The 26,057-nt window shown below is 45.8% G+C and overlaps 1 protein-coding gene across 1 annotated transcript in view; it reads left to right on the top strand.

Annotated features, from left to right (window-relative positions):
• slc28a1 (solute carrier family 28 member 1) overlaps nucleotides 1-26,057 on the top strand; it is a 100,319-nt gene that overhangs the window by 68,784 nt on the left and 5,478 nt on the right. Inside the window, exons 11-16 of the mRNA XM_043680125.1 lie at nucleotides 434-514; nucleotides 2,266-2,391; nucleotides 4,010-4,140; nucleotides 7,502-7,670; nucleotides 16,621-16,818; nucleotides 20,488-20,569. Of these exons, the coding sequence (XP_043536060.1) occupies nucleotides 434-514; nucleotides 2,266-2,391; nucleotides 4,010-4,140; nucleotides 7,502-7,670; nucleotides 16,621-16,818; nucleotides 20,488-20,569 (787 nt within the window). The remainder of the gene's footprint in view (nucleotides 1-433; nucleotides 515-2,265; nucleotides 2,392-4,009; nucleotides 4,141-7,501; nucleotides 7,671-16,620; nucleotides 16,819-20,487; nucleotides 20,570-26,057) is intronic.

Genomic DNA, 26,057 nt, shown 5'->3' with positions numbered 1-26,057 from the left:
AGAGAAGCCAGGGCCTGACAGGGTACAGTGAAGGCCATTTGCACATGGCACTGATACTGTCCCACTGGCCAAGTTGTGGCTGAACTGCACCACCATTGCTGAGTGTGGAACATGGTTGCCCACACCCAGCTCTGTGACACGATGATCGATTGATAAGGGCATTCCCAATCTGGAAGGACAAAGGTTGTTGCTTGATGTTTTGTTATGACAGGGCAGCTGTGAATGAGGAGTCAGCAGGTGATAGCGAAATGAAGAAAAGTGCGCTACCCAGTGGATAGAGGCTGCTGTCCCTCCCTGCACACTAACCTGTCACTCGACCCTGAAACTTTGACCTTCCAATGTATTAAACAACACATCACTGCTGTATACAATTCCATTCCATTTGTGCAATACCTTTAATTGTATTTCTGTTTTTATTTTTTTCTCGAGTCAGATTGCGTGGTTGATGCAGGTTACCATGGGAACATCAGCTACAGAAACTCTGAGCGTCGCTGGCAATATCTTTGTGGGGCAGGTATGAGCAAAGGTGAAAATTCTCTTCTGGTTATGGGGCAGGCTTTTCCATTGTTACCTTGTTTGCCATCACAGTGACCAAGGCCTGAGAGAGAATTTGAGGTTTAATGTCAATATCAAGAGGGTGTGGTCAGTGTAGATAGGGAGGGACCATTCCCACATGTAAAACACATACTTCACACCCTAACGCTAAACCTAACCCTTAATCTAACCCTAACCTTACGCCTAACCCTAAACATAATCCTAACCCCAATCTGAACTCCCACCCCAATCCCAACACTAATACTAAACCTAACCCATCCTAACCCCAACCCTAAACCTAACCCCAACTATAACCCTAACCTATTTTAACCCCAACCCTAATTCTAACCCCAACTGTAACCCTAACCTATCCTAATCCCAAACCTAATCTTAACCCCAATTTTAACCCTAACCCATCCTAACCCCAACCCTAACCCTAACCCCAACTGTAACCCTAACCCATCCTAAATCCATCCCTAACCCTAATGCCAGCTGTAACCCTAACCCCAACCCTAACCCTAACCCCAACCCTAACTCTAACCCCAACCCTAACTCTAACCCCAAGCCTAGCCCCAACTCCAACCCAACTCTAACTCTAACTCTAACCCTAACCATTTTGACATTATTGGCGAACAAAACAGATATTTCAGGAGTAACGACTTGCCTCAGGCAGCGATTGGTTAGGGTATGAAATGCACTGCCTGAGACTATAGTTGAGGCAGGTTCAGTCAGAGCTTTCATAGAGTCAGGGAGGTCTACAGCACGAAAACAGGCCTTTCGGCCCGACTTGCCAATGCTGCCCACTTTCCACAATTAATCTAGTCCCATTTGCCTGCATTTGGTCCATATCCCTCCATACCTATTCTATCCAGGTACCGCAGGGGAGGTGATTTCCTGGACTATTAATCCAGAGACCCAGGTAATGTTCTGGAAGCCAGGTTCAAATCCTGCCCTGGCCTATAGTGGAATTTGATTTCAATAAAAATCTGGAATTAAGAGTCTAATCATGACCATGAATCCATTGTCAATTCTCGTTCACTAAGTGCCTTTAGGGAAGGAACTCTGCCATCCTTAACAGGCCTGGCCTACATGTGACTCCAGACCCATAGCAATGAGGTTGACTCTTAACTCCTCCCGGGCAATTAGGGATGGGCAATAAATGCTGACCTAGGCACATCCCATGAATGAATTTTAAAAAACTGTCTAAATATTTCTTAAATGAAAAAAATTGTACTTGTTTCCACCACTACCTCTGGCAGCCTGTTAAGACACTCATCATCCTCCGTGTGAAAACATTGCCCCTCTGGACCCTTTCGTATCTCCGTATCTCTCCCTTCTCAGCTTAAACCCACACCCTCCAGTTTTAGACACCCCTACCCTATGGAAAGATTGTTGGCTATCTAACTTATCTATGCCTGTCATGATTCATAAACCTATATAAGGTCACCTCTCAGTTTCCTACTCTCCAGGGAGAAAAGTAAGGGCATTTCAAAAGGGAATTTTGAGAAAAAAGACAACGCAGGTTGCGGGGAGAATGGTAATTGCTTGTTTAGAGAGCAGACAGGATGGGCTGAATAGCCTGAATCTCTGCACTGTAACAATTCGATGATGTGGACGGTGTTAAAAGTTCGAGCTTTACCTTCTGCACGTGTTGTGGTTGTGACGGATTGGGTCTTCTTCCAGACGAGGCGCTTGTAACACAACCGTGAAGGGTCATTGGTTTCATTTCAGACAGAGTCGCCACTCCTCATCCGGCCATACTTGCCTGAAATGACCAAGTCTGAGATGCATGCTGTAATGACTGGAGGGTTCGCCACAATTGCTGGCAGTGTCCTTGGGGCCTACATCTCCTTTGGGGTAAGTGCTCAGGTTCTTCCTCCACATGTTACTCATGCCCTGTTTATCGCTCACAACAACCCCTCCACCTGCACCCTCCGCACAAAGGGTAATAGGAAGCTGGGACTTTATCTCCCAAAAAGCTGTGTACTTAGTAATTACTAAAGAAATGTCAGACCTCAGGCTGATCCTTTTCAATATGCAAGTGTATTACATGCTTACATAGCATATTCGAATGAAGATCAGAATCATTCATGATTCACCAGAATGACAGAACAGACTCGAGAGGCCGATTGGCCTACTCCTGTGAATTGAGCTATCAATTACCCTTTTACCAATCAGATGTGCACCAGGGTTTCATGTGGATTGCCTCACACTCTGTAATGTCAAACGAAACACTAAACAGCATGTCAAACAGGCTAAAGGCACAAGTCAGATTTATTTATATGAATTAGAATTACACTGAAGCTAAAGTCAACAGAATTTTAAAAACTTGGTGATTATTTACAAAGCAAGCAAAGCTGAAAAAGTCAGTCAAGGTTTTAGGGCACTTTATTCAAAGTATATTTGTACACAATCCAAGTGACTTTGAGAATCTATGATATATTGTTCAATATGTATATTTTTGACATCCCAATTCAGTCATAGTTAAATTCTTGAACGAAGCCAAACATGTGTACTTGCCCTGGCCCCTTTAAAGAAGCCTAAAATGTTTCTCAATTGGCATACTTTTTTTGTGGAGTAGGGAGAAATCCTGTTTCACCCCACCCCCTTTCAGAAGAGTTACCGAGCTGAGTGATGCCATTTCTGGTTTTCTATATGTCAGCCCAGGTTACATATACCATTTAAAGTTGGGCTCTGTTGAATCAGATATCTTGAAGTTTATTTGCAGCACTTGATATTTATATAAGGCTGCAAGACCACAGGGTGACACTCAGTCTGTGTTCTGGACTTGTTAATGTTACTGTACGTTATGCACAGATAACCAACTGACTCCATTACACAGAGAGAGTGAGGCAGGTCCTTTTTTGCTAAAACATTGGACATTGTGAGATCATGGAACTGTGTTATAGTTACAGGCCTATCTGGTCTGGAATCTATATAATGATATACTGGACTTGTATAACACTGCTCTTTACCCTGACACCACTCAGGATGTGACTGGCATCCAACAGAGTAGGATACTGCCAGTAACCTCAGTGTAAAGTATTTGCAAATATTGAACGCTCTTCAAAATAGAGGCCTGGCATTTTAATAGGCTGGGTTTATGTAGCGTCAAAAAGTGTGGCGCTGGAAAAGCACAGCCGGTCAGACAGCATCCGAGGAGCACGAGAGTCGACATTTTGAACATAAGCTCTTCATCAGGAATGAAGGACGAATGCTCGAAACGTTGATTCTCCTGCTCCTCGGATGCTGCCTGACTGGCTGTGCTTTTCCAGCACCACACGTTTTGACTCTGATCTCCAGCATCTGCAGTCCTCACTTTCTCCTGGGTTAATGTAGCTCCACTTCCAAATGCAGAATATGACTCCAATCTTATTTTTGAAATAATCCATGGGTTATGAGGAAAGTGGCAGATTATTCAAATACTTTTCAATCCATTGTTTCAATCTGATCATGTTGTGATCTTCTTTTACAGATTAGTGCCTCCAGTCTGATTGCAGCGTCAGTGATGGCAGCCCCTTGTGCACTGGCTCTGTCAAAGCTCAGCTACCCAGAACTCGAAGAATCGAAGTTCATGAGTCAAGAAGGAGTGAAGCTAGACTGTGGGTGTGTGATATTAGACTCCAATTTAATAGTGATCACCACGTTATATTATTGTGTAAAAGACTTTAGGCTGTCTTCATTATGTCATCTCTGATTTCAAAGAGATGGCACAAAGATTTCAACTCAGACCAATTGAAGTGAAAATTTGATAATTTACCAGCCAAGGGGATCTCAGAGCCCAATTTCCTTGGGTGTATCTCCTGCTCTCTGTCCAACCCATTTAGGGTGGCACTGTGGTTAGCATTGCTGCGTCACAGCATCAGGGACCCGGGTTCGATTCCAGCCTCAGGCAATTGACTGTGTGGAATTATCTGATGAGGAAAGATTGGGCAGGTTACACTTGTATATGTTGGAGTTTAGAAGCTTAAGAGAGAACTTGATCATAACATACAGGAATCTGAGGGATTATGACACAGTGCATGTGGAGAGGGTGTTTTCTTCATGTGAAGATTCTACGGTAGATCAGTGGTTAGCACTGCCGCCTCACAACGTAAGAGACCCAGGTTCAATTCCAGCCTCAGGTGACTGTCTGTGTGGAGCTTTCTCCCTGTGTCTGCGTGGGTTTTCCACAGGTCATCCCACAATCCAAAAATGCAGGTTATATTGTTCAGGGTTGTGTAGGTTAGGTGCACTAGTCAGTGGTAAATGTAGAATAATTGGGTCTGGGTGGGATACTGTACGGAGGGTCAGTGTAGACTTGTTGGGCCTAATAGCCTATTTCCATTGATATAGATGCTATCAATGAAACTGGCATCTTTTTTCTAAAAAGAAACTTGCCACTTAAAGTTGAGATGAGAATTTCTATCAGACAAAGGGCCGAGAGACTTTAGAAGTTTCAACCTCAAACAGTGGTTCAAGCCAAGACGTTTGAACATTTCTCAGAAGGGTTGGACTGAATCTTGGTGTGTGTATATGAGAGAGAGGGGGGAAGGGGGTGTTTGGGGATGTGAGGTGCGGTGAACAGTTACCATGGGAATGTAGAGTCATCTGATCATTGGTGATGTAATTGAATGCTGGATTAGGTTCGAAGGGCAGATTGGCCTCCTCCAATTCACAACATCAAAAACCAACAAACGGAAGCAATTATATTGTAACACTGCAAGACCCACGTGAAACTAAGATAACCCTAAACCCTAGCCCTAACCCTACCCCTAAACCTAATGCTAAAACTTAACCTTAAACCTAAACCCTAACCCTAACCTAAACCCTAACCCTAACCCAAACCCTAAAGCTAACCCTAACCCTAACTGTAAACCTAACTATAAACCTAACCCAAATCTAAATCCTAACCCTAACTCTAACTCTAAGCCTAACCCCAACTCTAACCCTATTCCTAACCCTAATCCTAAATGTAACCCTCACACTAACCCGAACTGTAAACCTAACCCTAACCTAGCCCTCCCTAGCCCTACTGTAACTCTAATCCTATCCTAACTGTAACCCTAGCCCTAACTGTTAACCTAACCCTAACCTTAACCTTAACCCTAGCCCTAACTGTAACCCAACCCTACCCTAACTGTAACCCTAGCCCTAACTGTAACCCTAACCTTAACCTTAACCTTAACCCTAACCCTAACCCTAACCTTAAACCTAACCCTAACTGTAACCCTAACTGTAACCCTAAACCTAAAGTTAATCTCCCAGTCAGCCACTCCTGGAGACCTCATTGCCATCCGTAGTCGGGATTGATCACACACATGCACAGATTTTACTCCTGTAACTATCCTTGCCTCAGGGAAAGTGCTTTAATGGACTGGGACTGGGGACTCAGTAACTTAAACAGAACCCTTACAGCATGGAAGGATACCCTTCAGCCCATTGTGTCTATACCAGCTCTCCAAATGAACAATTCACCTGGTGCTTTCCTCCTACCTTGTCCCCTGCACCCATACCTCCAGCACATTGGCCTCAATAATGTGACTGACTCTCCCAGTTATGTTTTGAAAACCAGTGACCTCAGTTTCATGAAGAAAGTGAGCTCTCTGGCAGCTTATATTCAGTAATGACGGAGATGTCTAAATGGTTTTGATCGAGCAAATAAGCAGAGACTAATTCCAGTGACGGAGGCGGACAGGGGACATCGATTTGAGATAATTTCCAAAAGGGGTCATGGGGAGAAAGATATTTAAAGAAAGTAATGTGAAAGGGAATCGTTTGCAGGGCTGAGGGGGAAGAACAGGGGCTGGAACAGGATAGCTGTTGAGAGATAGGACGTATCATGACAAGTAAGCCAGCATTTCATACCCATCCCCAATTGTTCAGAGTCAATGATGTTGCTGTGGGTCTGGAGTCACATGGGGGCCAGACCAGGTAAGGATGGCAGTTTCCTTCCTTGAAGTACATTAGTGAACCAGATGGGTTTTTCCAACAATTGACAATAGTTTCATGGTCATCATTAAGCTCTTAATTTCAGACGTTTTTTAAAATTGAATTCATATTCCACTGAGTTCCCAGTATATTGCTCACGCCCCCCCACCCCAACAACCCACCCTCCCCTCTGGCACCTTCCCCTGCCACTGCAGGAATTGCAAAACCTGCGCCCACACCTCCTCCCTCACTTCCATCCAAGGCCCCAAAGGAGCCTTTCACATCCATCAACGTTTCACTTGCACATCCACCAATATCATTTATTGTATCCGTTGCTCCCGATGCGGTCTCCTCTACACTGGGGAGACTGGACGCCTCCTCACAGAGCGCTTCAGGGAACATCTCCGGGACACCCGCACCAATCAACCCCAACGCTCTGTGACCAAACATTTCAACTCCCCCTCCCACTCTGCCGAGGATATGGAGGTCCTGGGCCTCCCCCACCGCCGCTCCCTCATTACCTGACACCTGGAGTAAGAATGCCTCATCTTCAGCCTCGGGACCCTCCAACTCCAGAGCATCAATGTGGATTTTACCACTTTCCTCATTTCCCCTCCCCCCACCTTACCCTAATTCCAAGCTTCCAGCTCAGCACCGTCCTCATGACCTGTTCTACCTGCCAATCTTCTTCCCACTTATCCGTTCCACCCTCCTCTCTGACCTATCACCTTTGTCCCTTCCTCCATCCACCTATTGCACTCTTAGCTACCTTCCCCCCCCGCCCCACCCCCTCCCATTTCTCTCTCCATCCCCCAAGGCTCCCAGTCTCATTCCTGATGAAGGGCTCCAGCCCAAAACATCGACTCTCCTGCTCCTCGGATGCTGCCTGACCTGCTGTGCTTTTCCAGCAACATACTCTCAACTCTGAATCAATAGTCTTGCGCTAATGCCACAAGGTCACTGAATCCCCTCTGTTGCATCCCTCAGTCAAGAGAAAAGTGGATTGCATTACTGTAGTGAATGTAATGTTTCTCTTTCCTTTAACCCCCACTTCCAGAGGAGAACAGAATATTCTAGAAGCTGCAAGTAATGGTGCCTCAGCCTCCATTGGTCTGGTTGCGAATATTGCGGTGAACCTCCTGGCATTTCTGGCAATTTTAGACTTTTTAAACGCGGCTCTGTCCTGGTTCGGAGGGATGGTGGACTACCCAGAGCTCAGCTTCCAGGTACAGTATAACTGTGTCACCGTCTGCAGCTGAGCCAATCAGAACCTCTGCCTGATGTACAGGCCCGAACACCGTATCACCCAACCAAGACTATTCTCACAGAGACAGTCTCTGGTCATTTACCAGGTTACAGCTACAGAGAGAGGGATCATGGCAAGGCAGTAAGCCGAAATAAGTGGGAAATCACCCGAGGAACGCAATAAAATGGAATCTTTTGTTCAAACAAAAGAATGAACTATAAGGAGAGGCTGGACAAGCTAGGGTGGTTTTCTCTGGAGCAATGGAGGCTGAAGGGAGAGCTGATAGAAGTTTATAAAATTATGAGAGTCCTGATGTGGAGGAGCCAGTGTTGGACTGGGGTTTAAAATTTAACAATCAACCATTCCTGATGAAGGGCTTTTGCCCGAAAGATCGATTTTCCTGCTCCTTGGATGCTGCCTGACCTGCTGTGCTTTTCCAGCACCACTCTAATCCTGACTCTAAAGTTAAAAATCACACAACACCGGGTTATAGTCCAACAGGTTTATTTGGAAGCACTAGCTTTCGGAGTGTTGCTCCTTTATCAGGTGGTTGTGGAGTAAATGCCAAGCTGGTGCTCCCAAATAACCCTGTTGGACTATAACCTGGTGATTCTCCTGCTCCTCAGATGCTGCCTGGCCTGCTGTGTTTTTCCAGCACCACATTTTTCAACTCTATAACCTGGTGTTGTGTGATTTTTAACTTTATAACTATGAGAGGCTGATAGTCAGAATTTTCTTCTCAGAATTGGAATGAGATGAGAGGGGGAAAGTTTTAAAGAGATGTGAGAGACAAGTCTTTTTCCACAGAGAGTGGTAGGTGCCAGGAATGCGCTGCCTTGGAGTGGGGGGGGGAGGGGGGGGGGGGGGGTGGAGGCAGATATGATAGGGGTGTTTAAGGAATGGAGGGATATTCATTCATTTGGTAAGTCATTGCTTTCACAATTGATTCCATTTCAATACATTTCTTGGTGATTTCCCATTTATTTCAGCTTACTGGATTGCCATGGTAACTGGAAACTGCTGGAAACTGGTAAATGATTTGAGTTCGGAAGAGATTCTGGATGCAAAACATTAACTCGGTTTATCTGTCTCTGTACAGATGTTTCCTGAAGAAGGGCTCATGCCCGAAACATCGACTCTCCTGCTCCTTGGATGCTGCCTGACCTGCTGCGCTTTTCCAGCAATACATTTTCAGCTCTGTACAGATGTTGTTGAGTTTAGAATCATAGAATTCCTACAGTGTGGAAAAGAGGCCCTTCAGCGCAACAAGTCCACACCGACCCTCCAAAGACTCACCCACCCAGACCCATTTCCCTATATTAACCTCTGACTTGTACACCTAACCTACACATCCCTGAACACTACAGGTAATTTAGCACAGCCAATTCATCTGCCCTGCACATCCTTGGACTGTGGGAGGAAATCAGAGCACTCAGAGGAAACCCACGCAGACAGGGGGAGAATGTGCAAACTCCACACAGCGAGTCGCCTGAGGGCAGCATCGAACCGGGTCTTTGGTGCTGTGAGGCAGCAGTGCTAACCACTGAGACACCGTGCCACATTTCTCAAACACTTTCTGTGTTTGTTACCTGCAGGACTTTATTCATGATGTGCTTTCTGTTTCAGGCAGTCCATCTGCTTGAGGTTTTCACAGTGCTCCCAGGGAAAAAGCTATCCTGCCCTGGTCCTCAGTCACCAATCTTCCATACGATATCTGTACCTTTTCATCCTGGACCTCTCAGCTGTTGGAAACAATTTTGTCTGACCACTAAGTCCCATCCCATCATAATTGAAAAATTGCAATGAAGCGAACAGCACAGTCTCCCCTGTCCATCTTACCAGGCGGTATCCTGAAACCCTTCTCTGCCAATTGCCTCAGCATCCCTCCAACATGTCAGCAAGTTCACTCACGATGCCAACTGCACTCTTCCTGAGGTCATACATAGACTTCTCATCACATTCCAAGAGGATTATAGAACCATAGTCGCAAAATCCTACAACACAGAGACCGACCCTTCAGTCTAACCAGTCCATGCTGAACATAATCCCAAACCAAACTAGTCCCACCTGCCTGCTCCTGGCCCATATCCCTCCAAACCTTTCCTATTCATGTACTTATCCAAATGTCATTTAAACATTGTAACTGTATCCACATCCACCACTTCCTCTGGCAGTTCATTCCATGTAAAAACCACTCCCTATGTAAAAAGAATTGCCCTTCATGTCATAGAGTCAGAGAGATGTACAGCATGGAAACAGATCCTTTGGTCCAACCCGTCCATGCTGACCCAATATCCCAACCCAATCTAGTCCCACCTACCAGCACCCAGCCCATATCCCTCCAAACCCTTCCTATTTATATACCCATCCAAATACCTCTTAAATGTTGCAATTGTACCAGCCTCCACCACATCCTCTGGCAGCTCATTCCAGACACGTACCACCATCTCTGAGAAATGTGCCCCCTCATCTGGAAATCCCCCACCCTTGGGAAAAGATATCTCCCAATCACCTTATCCATGCCCCTTATTATTTATAAGCCTCCACATAGGAGACACTGGACTTGAAACATTAATTCTGTTTCTCTCTTGACAGATACTGCCAGACCTGCTGAGTTTCTCCAGCAATCTCTGCTTGTGTTACTGATTTCCAGCATCCACAGTTCTCTCGCTGTATGTGGCTCAGGCTGGGAGTAGCGGGGGGCGTTGGAGGCTGGAATTTCTATCCTCACCCCGGCTTCCACCACTTCCTGTGACAGTGAGTTCCACACCCTCACCACCTCATTCGGGGATAGTGACCTTATTACCCCATCAGCGATTTGTTCAGCGAAGCTCTGTCATCATCTTCCTGATTGTAACAGTGTAATCTTTGACCATGTCGACCGGGTATCGTGGTTTCACTGAGATTTCACTCAGATTGTGGTATCTCTGATCAGCGCTAACTTTGAGGGCTGTGTCAAGTTCAGGTCAAGTTCTTCCAATAGAGCTCACTGCCTCATGATGATGGGGTTTGTGGTTGAGATCATTGCTTGAATAATCCAGTCTAAAAACTGGAATAATATCTGTGTGTTACCCATGAGACATTAAGTGCTGTGTCAAGTGGGGGTGAACTATCCTACCCACCGTCATGAAGGAGATCTCCACTGGTGTCCTGTTCAACCCTTTATCCCTCAACCAAGGTTGCACGAAACAGACTAGATTAGATTACATTACATTACAGTGTGGAAACAGGCCCTTCGGCCCAACAAGTTCACACCGACCCGCCGAAGCTCAACCCACCCATACCCCTACCCCTACATTTACATTTACCCCTTACCTAACACTACGGGCAATTTAGCACGGCCAATTCACCTAACCTGCACATCTTTGGACTGTGGGAGGAAACCGGAGCACCCAGAGGAAACCCACGCAGACACGGGGAGAACGTGCAAACTCCACACAGTCAGTCGCCTGAGGCAGGAATTGAACCCGGGTCTCCGGCGCTGTGAGTCAGCAGTGCTAACCACTGTGCCACCGTGCCGTCCACCTAAAAGATTACTCAGTCATTGCCAGTTGTGAGAACTTGCTGTGAATAACTTGGCAAATACATTTCCTGTAACTGTTAGTGGAAGGAGATTATTAAACTGGAGAGGGTTCAGGAGAGACCGACCAGGATGTTGCCAGGTGTGGAGGGTTTGAGTTTTAAGGAGAGGCTGGATAGACTTTTCTCACTGGAGCGTAGGAGGATCCTCATGCATGTCTGTCTTTGGGAAGGTATTAGAGTTTGTTATAAAGGCTGTGATAGCAGAGCATTTACAAACGCATAAAGTAAGAAAGCAGAGTTGGCATATTTTCTCAAAGGGGGGGGGCACTCTGCCTGACAAATTAATTCCAGCTCTTTAAGGAGGTGACAAGCAAGAAAGGGAAAGGGGAACCAATAGGTGTGAAATATTTGGAAAAGATGTTGGTCAAGTACTGCACATAAGGCTTCTTAATAAGAACTTATGGTGTTGGGGCTAGTATATTCGCAAGGATTGGCTAACTCAAGGAGAGTCAAGAGTTTGAGTTAAAGGGGCATTTTCTGAATAGCACCTTGTATCTAGTGGAATGCCATGGGGATCAGTGCTGGGTCCACGAATATTTACAATCTGTATTAATGACTTGGATGAGCAAAGGGAATGTACTATAGTTGAATTTGCAGTTGACACAAAAATAGATGGGAGGGCTGGTGTTGAGGACGATGCAAGGAGTCCACGGGGATAGAAGCAGGTTAAGTGTGTGGGCGAAAACTTAGCAGATGGAATATAATGTGGAAAAATGTGAGGTATCTGCACTTTAGCAGCAAGAACAGAAGAGCCAAATATTATTTAGAGAAAGAATAAGCATGAATCAGAAAAATCATCCAAGTTCAGGGAAGGCAAACAAAATGTCAGCCTTTACTTCAAAAGGAATAGAATATGAAAATATGGAGGTTTTGCTAAGACTATACAAGGCACTAGTTAGACAACACCGAGAATACTGTGAAGCGTTTTGGTCCCCTTATCTAAGTTAGACTGTCATTGGAGGCAGTCCAGAGAAGGTTCATTAGGCAGATACTGGTGGACTGCCTTTTGAGGAGAGAGTGAGCATGTTGTACCTCTGATTGTTGAAGTACAGAAGGGTAAGAGAAAATGTTATTGAAACATAAAGGATTTTTAGGGTGTTTGTCAAGGTTCATGTGGAAAGTTTGTTTCCCCTTTGGGGGGAGTGCCGAAGACCAGAGGGCATAATCGCAGAACAAGGGGCTACCCCTTGAACATTGGGGTGAGGAGCAATTTCCTCTCCCAGACCATAATGAATCACTTTACCCAGAGGGCAGTAGAGAATTGGTCATTAAGTATATTCAAGGCTGAGATAATCAGTGTTTTAATCAATAAGGGCACCAAGGGTTGTAGGGAAAAGGCAGGAAAGTTGAGCTGAGGATTACCAGATCAGCCATGATCTCATTGAATGATGGAGCAGACGCAGTGGGCCTACTGGCTTAATTCTGCTTCCAAGTCTTACGGACTCACCTCAGAATTCTCCATTTGAATAACAGTCTGTTTTTTTTATTAGTTTTCCTGTCAAAGCGAACAGCTTCACAGTTTCCCACCTTCTGCTCTATCTTGCCCACTCACTTCATTCAACTGTATCAACAAACTACTCCTTTCACCCTCGCATGTTGGTCTGTCTTCAATGTTATTCAACTCAACTCCTCCTTTTGTTATGAGGAAGGAAACATTCGACTTAAAACGTTAACTCTGCTTTCTCTCCACAGATGCTGCCAGATCTGCTGAGCTTTTCCAGCAACCTCTACTAATAATTTTACTCCTTTTCGTTCCAATTTCCATACTCTAGTCACTCTCAGGATGGAGAGATCTCTCCTGAATTCCCAATCCGACTTATTGTTGACCCTCTTGTAATTATGGCTCCCAGATTTATCTCCCTCGCAGTGAGACCACCTCAATGCCAATCCTATCAAATACCACCACCTCAATGCCACTTGGCATCCTGATTTGGGAAAATATTCCTTAACTGCCGCTGGGTCAAAATCCTGGAATTCCTTAGCTAACATTATTGTGGGTCTACAGCACATAGGCTTCAGCGGTACAAGAAGGCAGCTCATCCCCTCCTCAATGGCAACTAGATACTGGCTAAGCCAGCGATGCCCACGTCCCATGAATGAAAGTCTTTCATGATCTTCAACACCTCTTCAGGTTTCTCTTCTCTTGAGAAACAAATGCTTTCCCAGAGAGCAGTGACTCCTCAGGAGATCTCATGGCCCAGTGGGTAATGTCCCTGTCTCTGAGCCTGACCCTCCATGTTCAAAACCGAGATCAGAACTTGCTGGAAAGGCTCAGCAGGTCTGGCAGCATCTCTGGAGAGAAATCAGAGTTAGCGTTTCGGATCTTAGTGACCCTTCTTCAGAATGCCTCCAGGTACAATCCCCACTTCAGGTTTCTCTGCCAATCAGGTTAACACGTCAATGGCAGTTGTCACTATCAATAGCTTTAGGCTACAACATGCGCGTGGAAGTGTATGTTGCCATAGCAACCTATGGGGTTGATTGGAAGGAGAGCCGGGTTGTTGCTGGGAAGGGTGAGGTTTGATCACAGGGGCTGGATTCACACACCCTGCTGGCTCATCACTGCCTTCTTTAATGTCCTGCAGATGCTGGAGATCAGAAGTAATCACACAAACATGGGCTGGTCTGGCAGCTGAGAGAGGAACAGAGTTAATGAGAACTTATGTGGCAAAATGTACTTTTAAGAGGGATTTGCCTGCCCTGTTTCTGTTGAAGAGAGTTCATAGAGTCAGACAGCATGGCAACAGACCCTTCAGTCCAACCAGTCTATGCTGACCAGGTCTCCCAAAATAAATTAGTCCCATTTGCCTGCATTTGGCCTATATCACTCTAAACCTTTCCTATTCATGTACCTGTCCAAATGTCTTTTAAATGTTGTAACTCTACTTGTATCTACTGCTTTCTCTTGCAACTCATTCCATATACAAACCACCCTCTGGGTGGAAGTTAGCCCTTAGGTCCCTTTTGAATTTCTCCCTTCTCACCTTAACCTATGCCCTCTAGTTTTGGATTCCCCTACCCTGGGGAAAAGACCTTGACTATTCACCCTATCCATGTCCCTCATGATTTTATAAACCTCTATAAGATCACCCCTCAACCTCCTACACTCCAGTGAAAACAGTCCCAGCCTCTCCTTATAACTCAAACCCTTCAGTCCCTTAAGCTGTTCCAAAAGTTCTATTATTTAGAACAGAGACAGTATAGCACAATACAGGCCCTTCAGCCTTTGATGCTGTGCTGACCTTTTATCTTACTCTAAGATCAAACTAACCTACATACCCTTCATTGTACTATTTTCCATGTGCCTATCCAAAAGTCACCTACATGTCCCTAATGTACCTGACTCTACTGCCACCGCTGGCAGTGCATTCCACGCACCCACCACTCTCTGTGTTAAGAACCGACCTCTGACATCTCCCCAAAACCCTCCTCCAATCACCTTAAAATTATGCCCCCATGTGATAACCATTTCCACCTGGGAAAAAGTCTCTGGTTATCCACTCTATCTCTGCCTCTCATCATCTTGTACACCTCTATCAAATCACCTCTCATCCTCTTAGCTCCAAAGTGAAAAGTCCTAGTTTTCTTCATAAGACATGGCTCCAGTCCAGGCAGCACCCTGGTAAATCTCCTCTGCACTCTCCCGAAAGCTTCCACATCCTTTGTATAATGAGGCAACCAGATCTGAACACAATATTCCAAGTGTGGCCTAACCAGGGCTTAATAAAGCTGCAGCATAACCTCGCAGCTCTGAAACTCAATTCCCCTGCTAATGAAAGCCAACACACCATATGCCTTTCAACTTGGTTGGCAATCTTGAGGGATCTATGGATGTGGACCCAAAGATCCCTTTGTTCCTCCACACTGCCAAGAATCCTGCCTTTAACCCTGTATTCTGTATTCAAATTCCACATTCTAAAACAAATCACTTCAAGCTTTTCCAGGTTGAACTCCATCTGCCACTTCTCAGCCCAGCTCTGCATCCTGTCAATGTCCCACTGCAAACTACAACAGCCCTCCACACTATCCACAACTCCACCAACCTTACCTCATCAACAAACTTACTAATGCACTCTTCCACTTCCTCATCCAAGTCATTTATAAAAATCACAAAGAGCAGAGGTCCCAGAACAGATCCCTGCGGAATACCCACTGGTCACCGAGCTCCAGGCTGAATACTTTCCATCTACCATCACCCTCTGTCTTCTATAGTTCAGCCAATTCTGTATCCAGACAACCAGGATTCCCTGTATGCCATGCCTCCTTACTTTCTGAACGAGCCTATTAGGGAGAACCTTATCAAAAGCCTTGTTAAAATCTATTTCATTACTAATAGATTGGTGTTGTAACCCTGGTACCAAGGTGTCTGCTCCATGGAAAGCAGAGTAAATATATATTTTTTTTTCCAAAAATTAAACAAAAGAAGCCTGGTGAGTGGAGTCAGGCTCCCACAGAACCAGGGTTTTAGTTTCATTTTGCTTTCAATTGTTGAAGTTGGGTTATTGAAGTTGAAGCTGCTAGATACAGCTCTCTCTCCCTCTCTCCCTCTCTCTCTGCTGCTCGATTCATTCTGTCCATGTTCCTACTCCTGGAGATAAGAAGTGAGGGAGATGTGTTTTGCTGAATTTGCCTTTGCTGAGGGTGTGTTTATGGGATGCTACTTTAATGGAACAGTTGATGAGTAAGAGTTAAATAATATATTATTTTGTTAAGTATTTTGATAGAGTTAAAATTATGCCAATTTTTCTTTTTTTGTTGCTTGTTTATTAACTGTGGTGTTAGAATAAAGTGTGTCTTGTTTAAAGCCAAGTTGCTTGACCAACAGGTGGCTCAGTGGTTAGCACTGCTGCCGCACAGCACCAGGGCCTCAGGTACGATCCCAGTCTTGGGCGACTGTCTGTGTGGAGTTTGTACATTCTCCCCGTGTCTGCGTGGCTTTCCTCCTAAAGTCCAAAGGTGTGTAGGTTAAGTGAAGTAACCATGCTGAATTGCCCATAGTGTTCGGTGCATTAGTCCGAGGGAAATAGGTCTGGGTGGGAGACGGTCAGCGTGGGCTAGTTGGGCCGAAGGGCCTGTTTCCATACTGTAGGGAATCTAATCTAACAGGAACACAGCACCTTGCACTTGCCTTGATAAGATAAAAGGTTGGGTCTGGGCTATCTCCTTGATATCGAGTTATATAAACGTTGATATATATATATTATGAGTGGGCTTGGTCTGGTCCATAGCAGACAATTTGGGTTCCAACACTATGGAGGTTGATGACCTCATTGTACCCTGCAGAGACTGTGATACTGTTGAAAGCTGACTGCCATTGGCATGTCCTCTGATCGATGTTGTACTTGCAGGTTATCTGTTCCTATGTCTTCATGCCCATCGCCTTCATGATGGGAGTGGATTGGAACGATTCCTTCCTCGTTGCTGAACTGATTGGGATCAAGCTGTTCCTCAACGAGTTTGTGGCCTACCAGAAACTCTCTGTCTACCAGAACAACCGCTTGAATGGCGTCGAAGAGTTCATCAACGGCAAGAAGCAGTGGATTTCTGTAAGTACGTGCAGGATCAGCAAGAGCTAAAGGTTTAATCTCAAAGAAGAGACTCGATAGACTGGAGCTTTCTTTCCCTGGATTGTCAAGTGCTGAGGGGTGACTTTATAGAGGTTTATAAAATCCTGAGGGGTATGGATAGAATAAATAAACAAAGTCTCTTGCCTGGGGTGGGAGAGTTTAGAATTAGAGTGCATAGGTTTAGGGTGAGAGGAGAAAGATATAAAAGAGACCTAAGGGGCAATGTTTTCACAAAGAGGGTGGTGAGTGTATCACATGGGCTGCCAGAGGAAGTGGTAGAGGCTGGCACAATTACAGCATTTAAAAGGCATCTGGGTGAGTATATGAATAGGAAGGGTTTGGAGGGATATGAGCCAAATGCTGGCAAATGGGACTAGTTTATTTTGAGAACCTGGTCAGCACAGACGAGTTGGATCGAAGGGTCTGTTTCCGTGCTGTATGACTTTATGACTGGGGCAGTCCCAAAAAGCGCGTCAGCTCACCCTTCCCCTCATTGGATCAAATCCAAAGGTGATGCCAATTCAATGTTCCATCCAATTCCAATTTGTCTTGGTTTAGAAACCGACTAGCAGCTACCGCGGCAGGTTTGAGGAGGATCTGAGTTTCTGGATCCTAGGTGGAATGGCAGAAAGGGATTAACTACACAGGAATAACTCCCCAGTGCATTTCAACAGCAGGACAAGCTCAACGTGGATTTGGTGTCCTGTGCACAGAGCTGGCCAGGTACAGTATGGGTGTGGGGCCAGAAGGATGGGTGGATTGGATTAGGCGTGCTGTTGGATCCCAGAGTGTCCGAAAGAGGGGCCCGCTGTCTGGAAGGGACACAACTCTGGCCCAGAGCCTTTTGGCAGGAGGGGCACAGCCACTCTGAAATTCTCATTTCAGTTTCCATCCCTTTCACTTCCTCATACTCTCCTGCGTGCCTCCCTCAGTGCGGCTCCCTGACCTCTCTCCACTGTCTGCTGCCTGTAATCTCTCAGTGAGCACAGAGATAGGACCACTCTGATAAGACCACCCCCTGTCACCCCTCCCCCTGTGTATTAGCAAAGTTGCCCCTTCCCACCCCACCCCCAAAAACCAATGGGACAATTCAGCCCAGTTCACAGCTAAATTCAATCCATCTGGCGAATCAGCTCAGAACAAATCATTAAACTTGGCTGGATTTGTACATGAGGGATTTATACATGGGGGATTTGTACATGGAGGATTTATACATGGGGGATTTGTACATGAGGGATTGTACATGGAGGATTTATACATGGGGGATTTGTACATGAGGGATTTATACATGAGGGATTTATACATGAGGGATTTATACATGGGAGATTTATACATGGGGGATTTGTACATGGGGGATTTGTACATGGGTGCCTGGGATACTGTGGCCTATCTCCCTAACATCAGCCAGCCTCAGGCTCTGCTGATTTCCCATCCAGTCAGGCCAGGAAACAATCTCACGTGTCACAAATTGACAGATTGGCCTAGTTTCCATTGGAGTTTACACATGTGAGGGGTGACCTGATTAAAGGACAGACGATCCGAAATGGTCTTGACAAAGACCTGGGCCTGGGAGGAGAGGTTCTTTCTCTCAGAGGGCTTTGCAATTTTGATGCTCTGCCTCAGACAACTTTGGAGTCTGGTGATGGAATACTTTTAAGAAGGATGTGAATAGATTCCTATTGGGCAGGATAAATGGGGTGGCACGGTGGCTCAGTGGTTAGCACTGCTGCCTCACAGCACCAGGGACCCGCGTTCGAAATACTTTTAAGAAGGATGTGAATAGATTCCTATTGGGCAGGATAAATGGGGCGGCACGGTGGCCCAGTGGTTAGCACTGCTGCCTCACAGCACCAGGGACCCGCGCGTTCGATTCCAGCCTCGGGCGACTCTCTGTGTGGAGTTTGCACGTTCTCCCCCGCGTCTGCGTGGGTTGCCTCCGGGTGCTCCGGTTTCCTCCCACAGTCCAAAGATGTGCAGGTCAGGTGAATTGGCCATGCTAAATTGCACGTAGAATTAGGTGAATTAGTTAGGGGGAATGGGTGTGGGTGGGTTACTCTTTGGAGAGTTGGTGTGGACTTGTTGGGCCGAAGGGCCTGTTTCCACACTGTAGGGAATCTAATCTAATCTTATCAGCAACTCACTGTCAATGCAGAATTCCAAACACAGTCAGCTCAGCCATGATCATATCGAATGATGGAACGGGCTTGAGGGGTCAAATGGTTTAGTTCCAGCTTTATTTAGATTTATACAGCACGGAACAGACCCTTTCATCCAACTCGTCCAGGCCGACCAGACATCCCAATCTGACCTATTCCCATTTGCCAACATTTGATCCATATCCTTCCAAACCCTTCCTATTCATTTACCTACCCAGATGCCTTTTAAATGCTGTAATTGTACCAGCCTCCACCACTTCCTCTGGCAGCTCATTCCATACACGTACCGCCCTCTGCTGGAACAAATTGCTCCTTGGGTCCCTTTTATATCTTTCCCCTCTCACCCTAAACCTATGCCTTCTACTTTTGGACTCGCCCACCCCAGGGAAAAGACTTTGTCTACTCATCCTATCCGTGCCCATCATGATTTTATAAACTTCCATAAGGTCACCCCTCAACCTCCTATGCTCCAGGGAAAACCAGCCCCAGCCTATTCAGCCTCTCCCTCTTACTCAAACCTTCCAGCCCTGGCAACATCCTTGTAAATCTTTTCTAAGCCCTTTCAAGTTTCACAGAAGGGAGATCAGAGTTGTACACAGTATTCTAAAGTGGGCAGATGTGGGTACTGCAGATGCTGGAGATTAGATTCAAGATTAGAGTGGTGCTGGAAAATCTCAGCAGGTCAGGCAGCATCCGAGGAGCAGGAAAATCGACGTTTCGGGCGAAAGCCCTTCATCAGAAATTCTAAAGTGGCCTAACTAACTAAGTTAAAAATCACACAACACCAGGTTATAGTCCAACAGGTTTAATTGGAAGCACACTAGCTTTCGGAGCGATGCTCCTTCATCACCTGATTTATAGCTTTAAATTAAGGGGGGGTAGATATAGGACTGAAGTTAGGGGTAGGTTCTTCACTCAGCGAGTCGTAAGTTCATGGAATGCCCTGCCAGTAGCAGTGGTGGACTCTCCCACTTTATGGGCATTTAAGCGGGCATTGGATAGGTATATGGAGGATAGTGGGTTAGTGTAGGTTAGGTGGGCTTGGATCGGCGCAACATCGAGGGCCAAAGGGCCTGTACTGCGCTGTATTCTTCTATGTTCTATGTTCTATGTTGTGCGATTTTTAACTGTGTCCACCCAAGTCCAATACCGGCACCTCCACATCATGACTAACGATCTAAAGTGGCCTAACCACAACATAACCTCCCAATTCCTATACCCAATGCACCAATCAAAAAAGGCCAAATACCATCTAACCGCCCTGTCTACCTGCAACTCCACTTCCAAGAAACTACGAACCTGCACTCCAAGGTCTCTTTGTCCAGCAACACTCCCCAGGACCTTACCATTAACTGTATAAATCCTGCCCTGGATTGCCTTTCCAAAATGCAACACCTCACATTTATCTAAATTAAACTCCATCTGTTTGTAAATTAGGGTCTTTACGAGAAGAGTGTGGAAAAGGTTTACGTTTTCGGTTTTGTCCCTGCAGGTCAGAGCAGAGACGTTATCTACATACGCCCTTTGTGGATTTGCAAACTTTTCATCAATTGGGATAATGTTGGGAGGACTCTGTGAGTAACACAAACAGCATCAGACATTTACAGTCAATGTCGAGGAAGCCTTCAATGTGGCCTTTTAATCTTCTACAATCTTCAAGTGTTTTCAAGGCACATCAGTTACCCGCTGTGTTTGGGTTTCTATTGGCCATTGTGGGGTCTATTCATTTCCACTTTTCACCCAATGCCATCTTCTTTGAGACTGCAGATTGCATTAACCCAATGAAGGTGAACGCACTTGATCAGAGTAACACAGTTTGGGGCGTGTGCAGGTGGTGAACAATCCTTTATAAGTTCAGCCTCCTAACCTTCTGCCTTGCTGTGTAAATGCGAGGACAGAGTTAGACCTTTGTCTCATCTCGTGATCCACATCGCACAGAGACAATCCCTGCTCGGTTTCACTGCATAAGGGTCAGAGGGGACTCTGCTGGATCTGTCCACACGGTACTTCCTTGGGGACAGCTTCAGAGCATTGTGCCAGCTGAGAGCACCTTCCTTCAGAGTCACACAGTTGTTGGAGTGCAGGGAGAGGCCATTTGACCCATCCCTCTGTGCTAGCTCTCCAAAGGAGGAGTGGACTCAGTGCCGTTCTCCTGCTTTCTCCCCGTCATCCTGCACATTCTTGTCTTTCCGATAATGTGTCTCCCGAAGGCCTCGCTGAATGTATCTCAGACACCCTCTCGTGCAGTATGTCCCAGACTGTAACCACTCCCTGTGAGAGAGGGCCCTTTTCTCAGGTCGCATTTGCTCCTTTAGCTGGGAGAGTCCTACACATCAAGCCAGGCCCAACCCAGGACATTGTGCACCCTCTCTGTGTGGGAGGCATTGGGGGGGGGGGGGGAGGTGTGGTGGTTTCAGGTGTCATGGTGAAACTTCCTTCATAACGGTGAAGTGACATCAGTCACTATTTGTCAAGCCATTTGGGGTATAAGAACATGCAGCTGTTTAATGTCGATGTTCATCAAACCTGATAAACTTATATCATAAAATGCAAGTCGCACCAGCACTGAACATAAACAGCATGCATTTATATAGCCTCTTTCGCATCCTTGAAACGCAACACAACTGACGAAGCACTTCTTTTGAGTGTACCCACTGACGACCTGTGGACGATTGCAGTGGCCAGTTTGTGTACGGCAAGATCCCACAATTGGGATTGGCTGTTGGGGAGATGGATTGGATGATAAGGGCTGGCCAAAACATGGGGCGTTGGGGGAGTGGTGTGGTGCGGCTGGGGTGGGGGGGTGCTCTCTGCTCCTCTATGTGCAATGTCATTGGACTCCCTTACAGAAAGGCCAAAGGAATCTCAGTTGAATGTCCCGATCAAAGGACAGTATCTATGGCAGGGCAGAAGAGGCTCAGCACAGCATGGAAGGCATCAGCTGAGGCCACACACTCTTGCCCCCTAGAGTTGGGTTTGAGTTGAGATCTCCTGACACACACAGAGGTGAGGCGGACATGCTCAATACTGAACATCGCAGACGGTGCTCCGAGCAGACTACATCACATGCCTCCTCTGACTCTATCGCCTTAAAGCTGAACAAAAACCACCCTACCTTAGCCCCAAACATCCGTATCTGCTGGAGCTCTCCTCCCTCTAATTCAGAAGGTTCAAGCCCCACTTCAGAAACAGGAGACTCAGGAGTGGGCGGCATGGTGGCACAGTGGTTAGCAATGCTGCCCCCCAGCGCCAGTAGACCTGGGTTCAATTCCTACCTCAGGCGACTGTCTGTGTGGAGTTTGCACATTCTCCCCGTGTCTGCGTGGGTTTCCTCCGGGTGTTCCGGTTTCCTCCCACAGGCCAAAAATGTGCAGGTTAGGTGAATTGGCCATGCTAAATCGCCCGTAGTATTCGGTGAAAGGATAAATCTAGGGTAATGTGTCTGGGTGGGTTGTGCTTTGGTGGGTCAGTGTGGACTTGTTGGGCCGAAGGGCCTGTTTCCATATGTAAGTAATCTAAAGTGCTGCACTCCCAGTGATGCTGCTGTTCAGGGAAGATGTTGAACTGAGACCCTGCCTTCTCTCTCAGTCATGCCTTGGTCCTGTCGAATAGGACCAGGCCATTTGGCCCTTCAAGTCTGCTTGACCATTCAGTATGGATCATGACTGATCCCCTATCATAATGGCAATGTTCCTGCTTTCTTCCCAAATACCATTGATGTTTTTAAGTGATCCCAGACCTCCTGGTTTAAGAGGTAGGGAGCTCCACATCAGGATACCACTTTAAATAACTGATAAATATTTCTAATGACTAAACAAAAATGAATCAACTGTGTTTATGTGGGTCACCGTCAGGGTAAATTCCATCAGGCACTGTTGTTCTGTCCCACTTGGTTTTTATGTGGGTCCTGTCTGTTGGGGGGAGTGTCACCTCTGGGTCTTTTCTGCAGCAGTTTGTACACTGGGTCTATCTGTGTGTGTGTTTATACACTGGGTCTATCTCTGTGTGTTTGTACACTGTGTCTATCTCTGTGTGTTTGTACACTGGGTCTATCTCCCAGTGTGTTTGTACACTGCGTCTATCTCCCAGTGTGTTTGTACACTGCGTCTATCTCTCTGTGTGTTTGTACACTGGGTCTATCTCAGTGTGTTTGTACACTGGATCTATCTCCCAGTGTGTTTGTACACTGGGTGTATCTCAGTGTGTTTGTACACTAGGTCAATCTCTATGTGTTTGTACACCGGGTCTATCTGTGTGTGTTTGTATACTAGGACTATCTCTGTGTGTTTGTACACTGGGTCTGTCTCTGTGTGTTTGTACACTGGATCTATCTCCCAGTGTGTTTGTACACTGGGTCTATCTCTCTGTGTGTTTGTACACTGGGTCTATCTCAATGTGTTTGTACATGGGTCTATCTCTCTGTGTGTTTGTACACTGGGTCTATCTCAGTGTGTTTGTACACTGGGTCTATCTCAGTGTGTTTGTACACTGGATCTATCTCAGTGTGTTTGTACACTGGGTCTATCTATCTGTGTGTTTGTACACTGGGTCTGTCTCAGTGTGTTTGTACACTGGGTCTATCTCAATGTGTTTGTTCACTTGGCCTATCTCAGTGTGTATGTACACTGGATCTATCTCCCAGTGTGTTTGTACACTGGGTCTATCTCAGTGTGTTTGTACACTAGGGCAATCTCTGTGTGTTTGTACACTGGGTCTATCTGTGTGTGTTTGTATACTCGGACCATCTCTGTGTGTTTGTACACTGGGTCTGTCTCTGTGTGTTTGTACATTGGGTGTATCTCAGTGTGTTTGTATACTGGGTCTATCTGTGTGTGTTTGTACACTGGGTCTATCTCTCAGTGTGTTTGTTCACTGGGTCTATCTCTGTGTGTTTGTACACTGGGTCTATCTCTCTGTGTGGTTGTACACTGGGTCTATCTCTGTGTGTTTGTACACTGGGTCTATCTCTGTGTGTTTGTACACTGGGTCTATCTGTGTGTGTTTGTATACTGGGTCTATCTCTGTGTGTTTGTACACTGGGTCTATCTGTGTGTGTTTGTATACTGGGTCTATCTCTGTGTGTTTGTACACTTGGTCTATCTCTCAGTGTGTTTGTTCACTGGGTCTATCTCTGTGTGTTTGTACACTGGGTTTATCTCAGTGTGTTTGTACACTGGGTCTATCTCTGTGTTTGTATACTGGGTCTATCTCTCTTTGTGTTTGTACACTGGGTCTATCGCTGTGTGTTTGTACACTGGGTCTATCTATCTGTGTGTTTGTACACTGGGTCCATCTCTCTGTGTGTTTGTACAATGGGTCTATCTCAATGTGTTTGTACACTGGGTCTACCTCAGTATGTTTGTACACTGGGTCTGTCTCAGTGTATTTGTACACTGGGTCTATCTCAGTGTGTTTGTAACTGGGTCTATCTCTCAGTGTGTTTGTACACTGGGTCTATCTCAGTGTGTTTGTACACTGGGTCTATCTCATTGTGTTTGTACACTGGGTCTATCTCAGTGTGTTTGTACACTGGGTCTATCTCTGTGTGTTTGTACACTGGGTCTATCTCTCTGTGTATTTGTACAGTGGGTCTATCTCAATGTGCTTGTACACTGGGTCTATCTCAGTGTGTTTGTACACTGGGTCTATCTCTCAGTGTGTTTATACACTGGGTCTATCTCAGTGTGTTTGTACACTGGGTCTATCTCTCTGTGTGTTTATACACTGGGTCTATCTCAGTGTGTTTGTACACTGGATCTATCTCCCAGTGTTTTTGTACACTGGGTGTATCTCAGTGTGTTTGTACACTAGGTCAATCTCTATGTGTTTGTACACCGGGTCTATCTGTGTGTGTTTGTACACTGGATCTATCTCTCTGTGTGTTTGTACAATGGGTCTATCTCAGTGTGTTTGTACACTGGGTCTATCTGTGTGTGTTTGTACACTGGGTCTATCTCTCAGTGTATTTGTACACTGGGTCTATCTCTCTGTGTGTTTGTTCACTTGGTCTATCTCAGTGTGTTTTTACAGTGGATCTATCTCAGTGTGTTTGTACACTGGGTCTATCTCTCAGTGTGTTTGTACACTTGGTCTATCCCTCTGTGTGTTTGTACACTGGATCTATCTCCCAGTGTGTTTGTACACTGGGTCTATCTCAGTGTGTTTGTATACTAGGACTATCTCTGTGTGTTTGTACACTGGGTCTGTCTCTGTGTGTTTGTACACTGGATCTATCTCCCAGTGTATTTGTACACTGCGTCTATCTCAGTGTGTTTGTATACTGGGTCTATCTCTGTGTGTTTGTACACTGGGTCTATCTGTGTGTGTTTGTACACTGGGTCTATCCCTCTGTGTGTTTGTTCACTGGGTCTATCTCTGTGTGTTTGTACACTGGGTCTATCTCAGTGTGTTTGTATACTGGGTCTATCTCTGTGTGTTTGTACACTGGGTCTATCTGTGTGTGTTTGTACACTGGGTCTATCCCTCTGTGTGTTTGTTCACTGGGTCTATCTCAGTGTGTTTGTACACTGGGTCTATCTGTGTGTTTGTACACTGGGTCTATCTCAGTTTGTTTGTACACTTGGTCTATCTCAGTGTGTTTGTACACTGGTCTATCTCAGTGTGTTTGTACACTGAGTCTATCTCAGTGTGTTTGTACACTGGGTATCTCTCAGTGTGTTTGTACACTGGGTCTATCTCTTAGTGTGTTTGTACTCTGGTTCTAACTCTGTGTGTTTGTACACTGGGTCTAACTCTCTGTGTGGTTGTACACTGGGTCTATCTCTGTGTGTTTGTACATTGGGTCTATCTGTGTGTGTTTGTATACTGGGTCTATCTCAGTGTGTTTGTACACTAGGTCTGTCTCTGTGTGTTTGTACACTGGGTGTATCTCAGTGTGTTTGTATATTGGGTCTATCTCTGTGTATTTGTACACTGCGTCTATCTCTCTCTGTGTTTGTACACTGGGTCTATCTCATTGTGTTTGTTCACTGGGTCTATCTCTGTGTGTTTGTACACTGGGTCTATCTCAGTGTGTTTGTACACTGGGTCTATCTCTGTGTT

Source organism: Chiloscyllium plagiosum, chromosome 40 (assembly GCF_004010195.1).
Source record: "Chiloscyllium plagiosum isolate BGI_BamShark_2017 chromosome 40, ASM401019v2, whole genome shotgun sequence".
Classification (NCBI taxonomy): Eukaryota; Metazoa; Chordata; class Chondrichthyes; order Orectolobiformes; family Hemiscylliidae; genus Chiloscyllium; species Chiloscyllium plagiosum.
The sequence above is the reverse complement of the archived record's forward strand: the minus strand, read 5'-3'. Positions and strand labels throughout refer to the sequence as shown.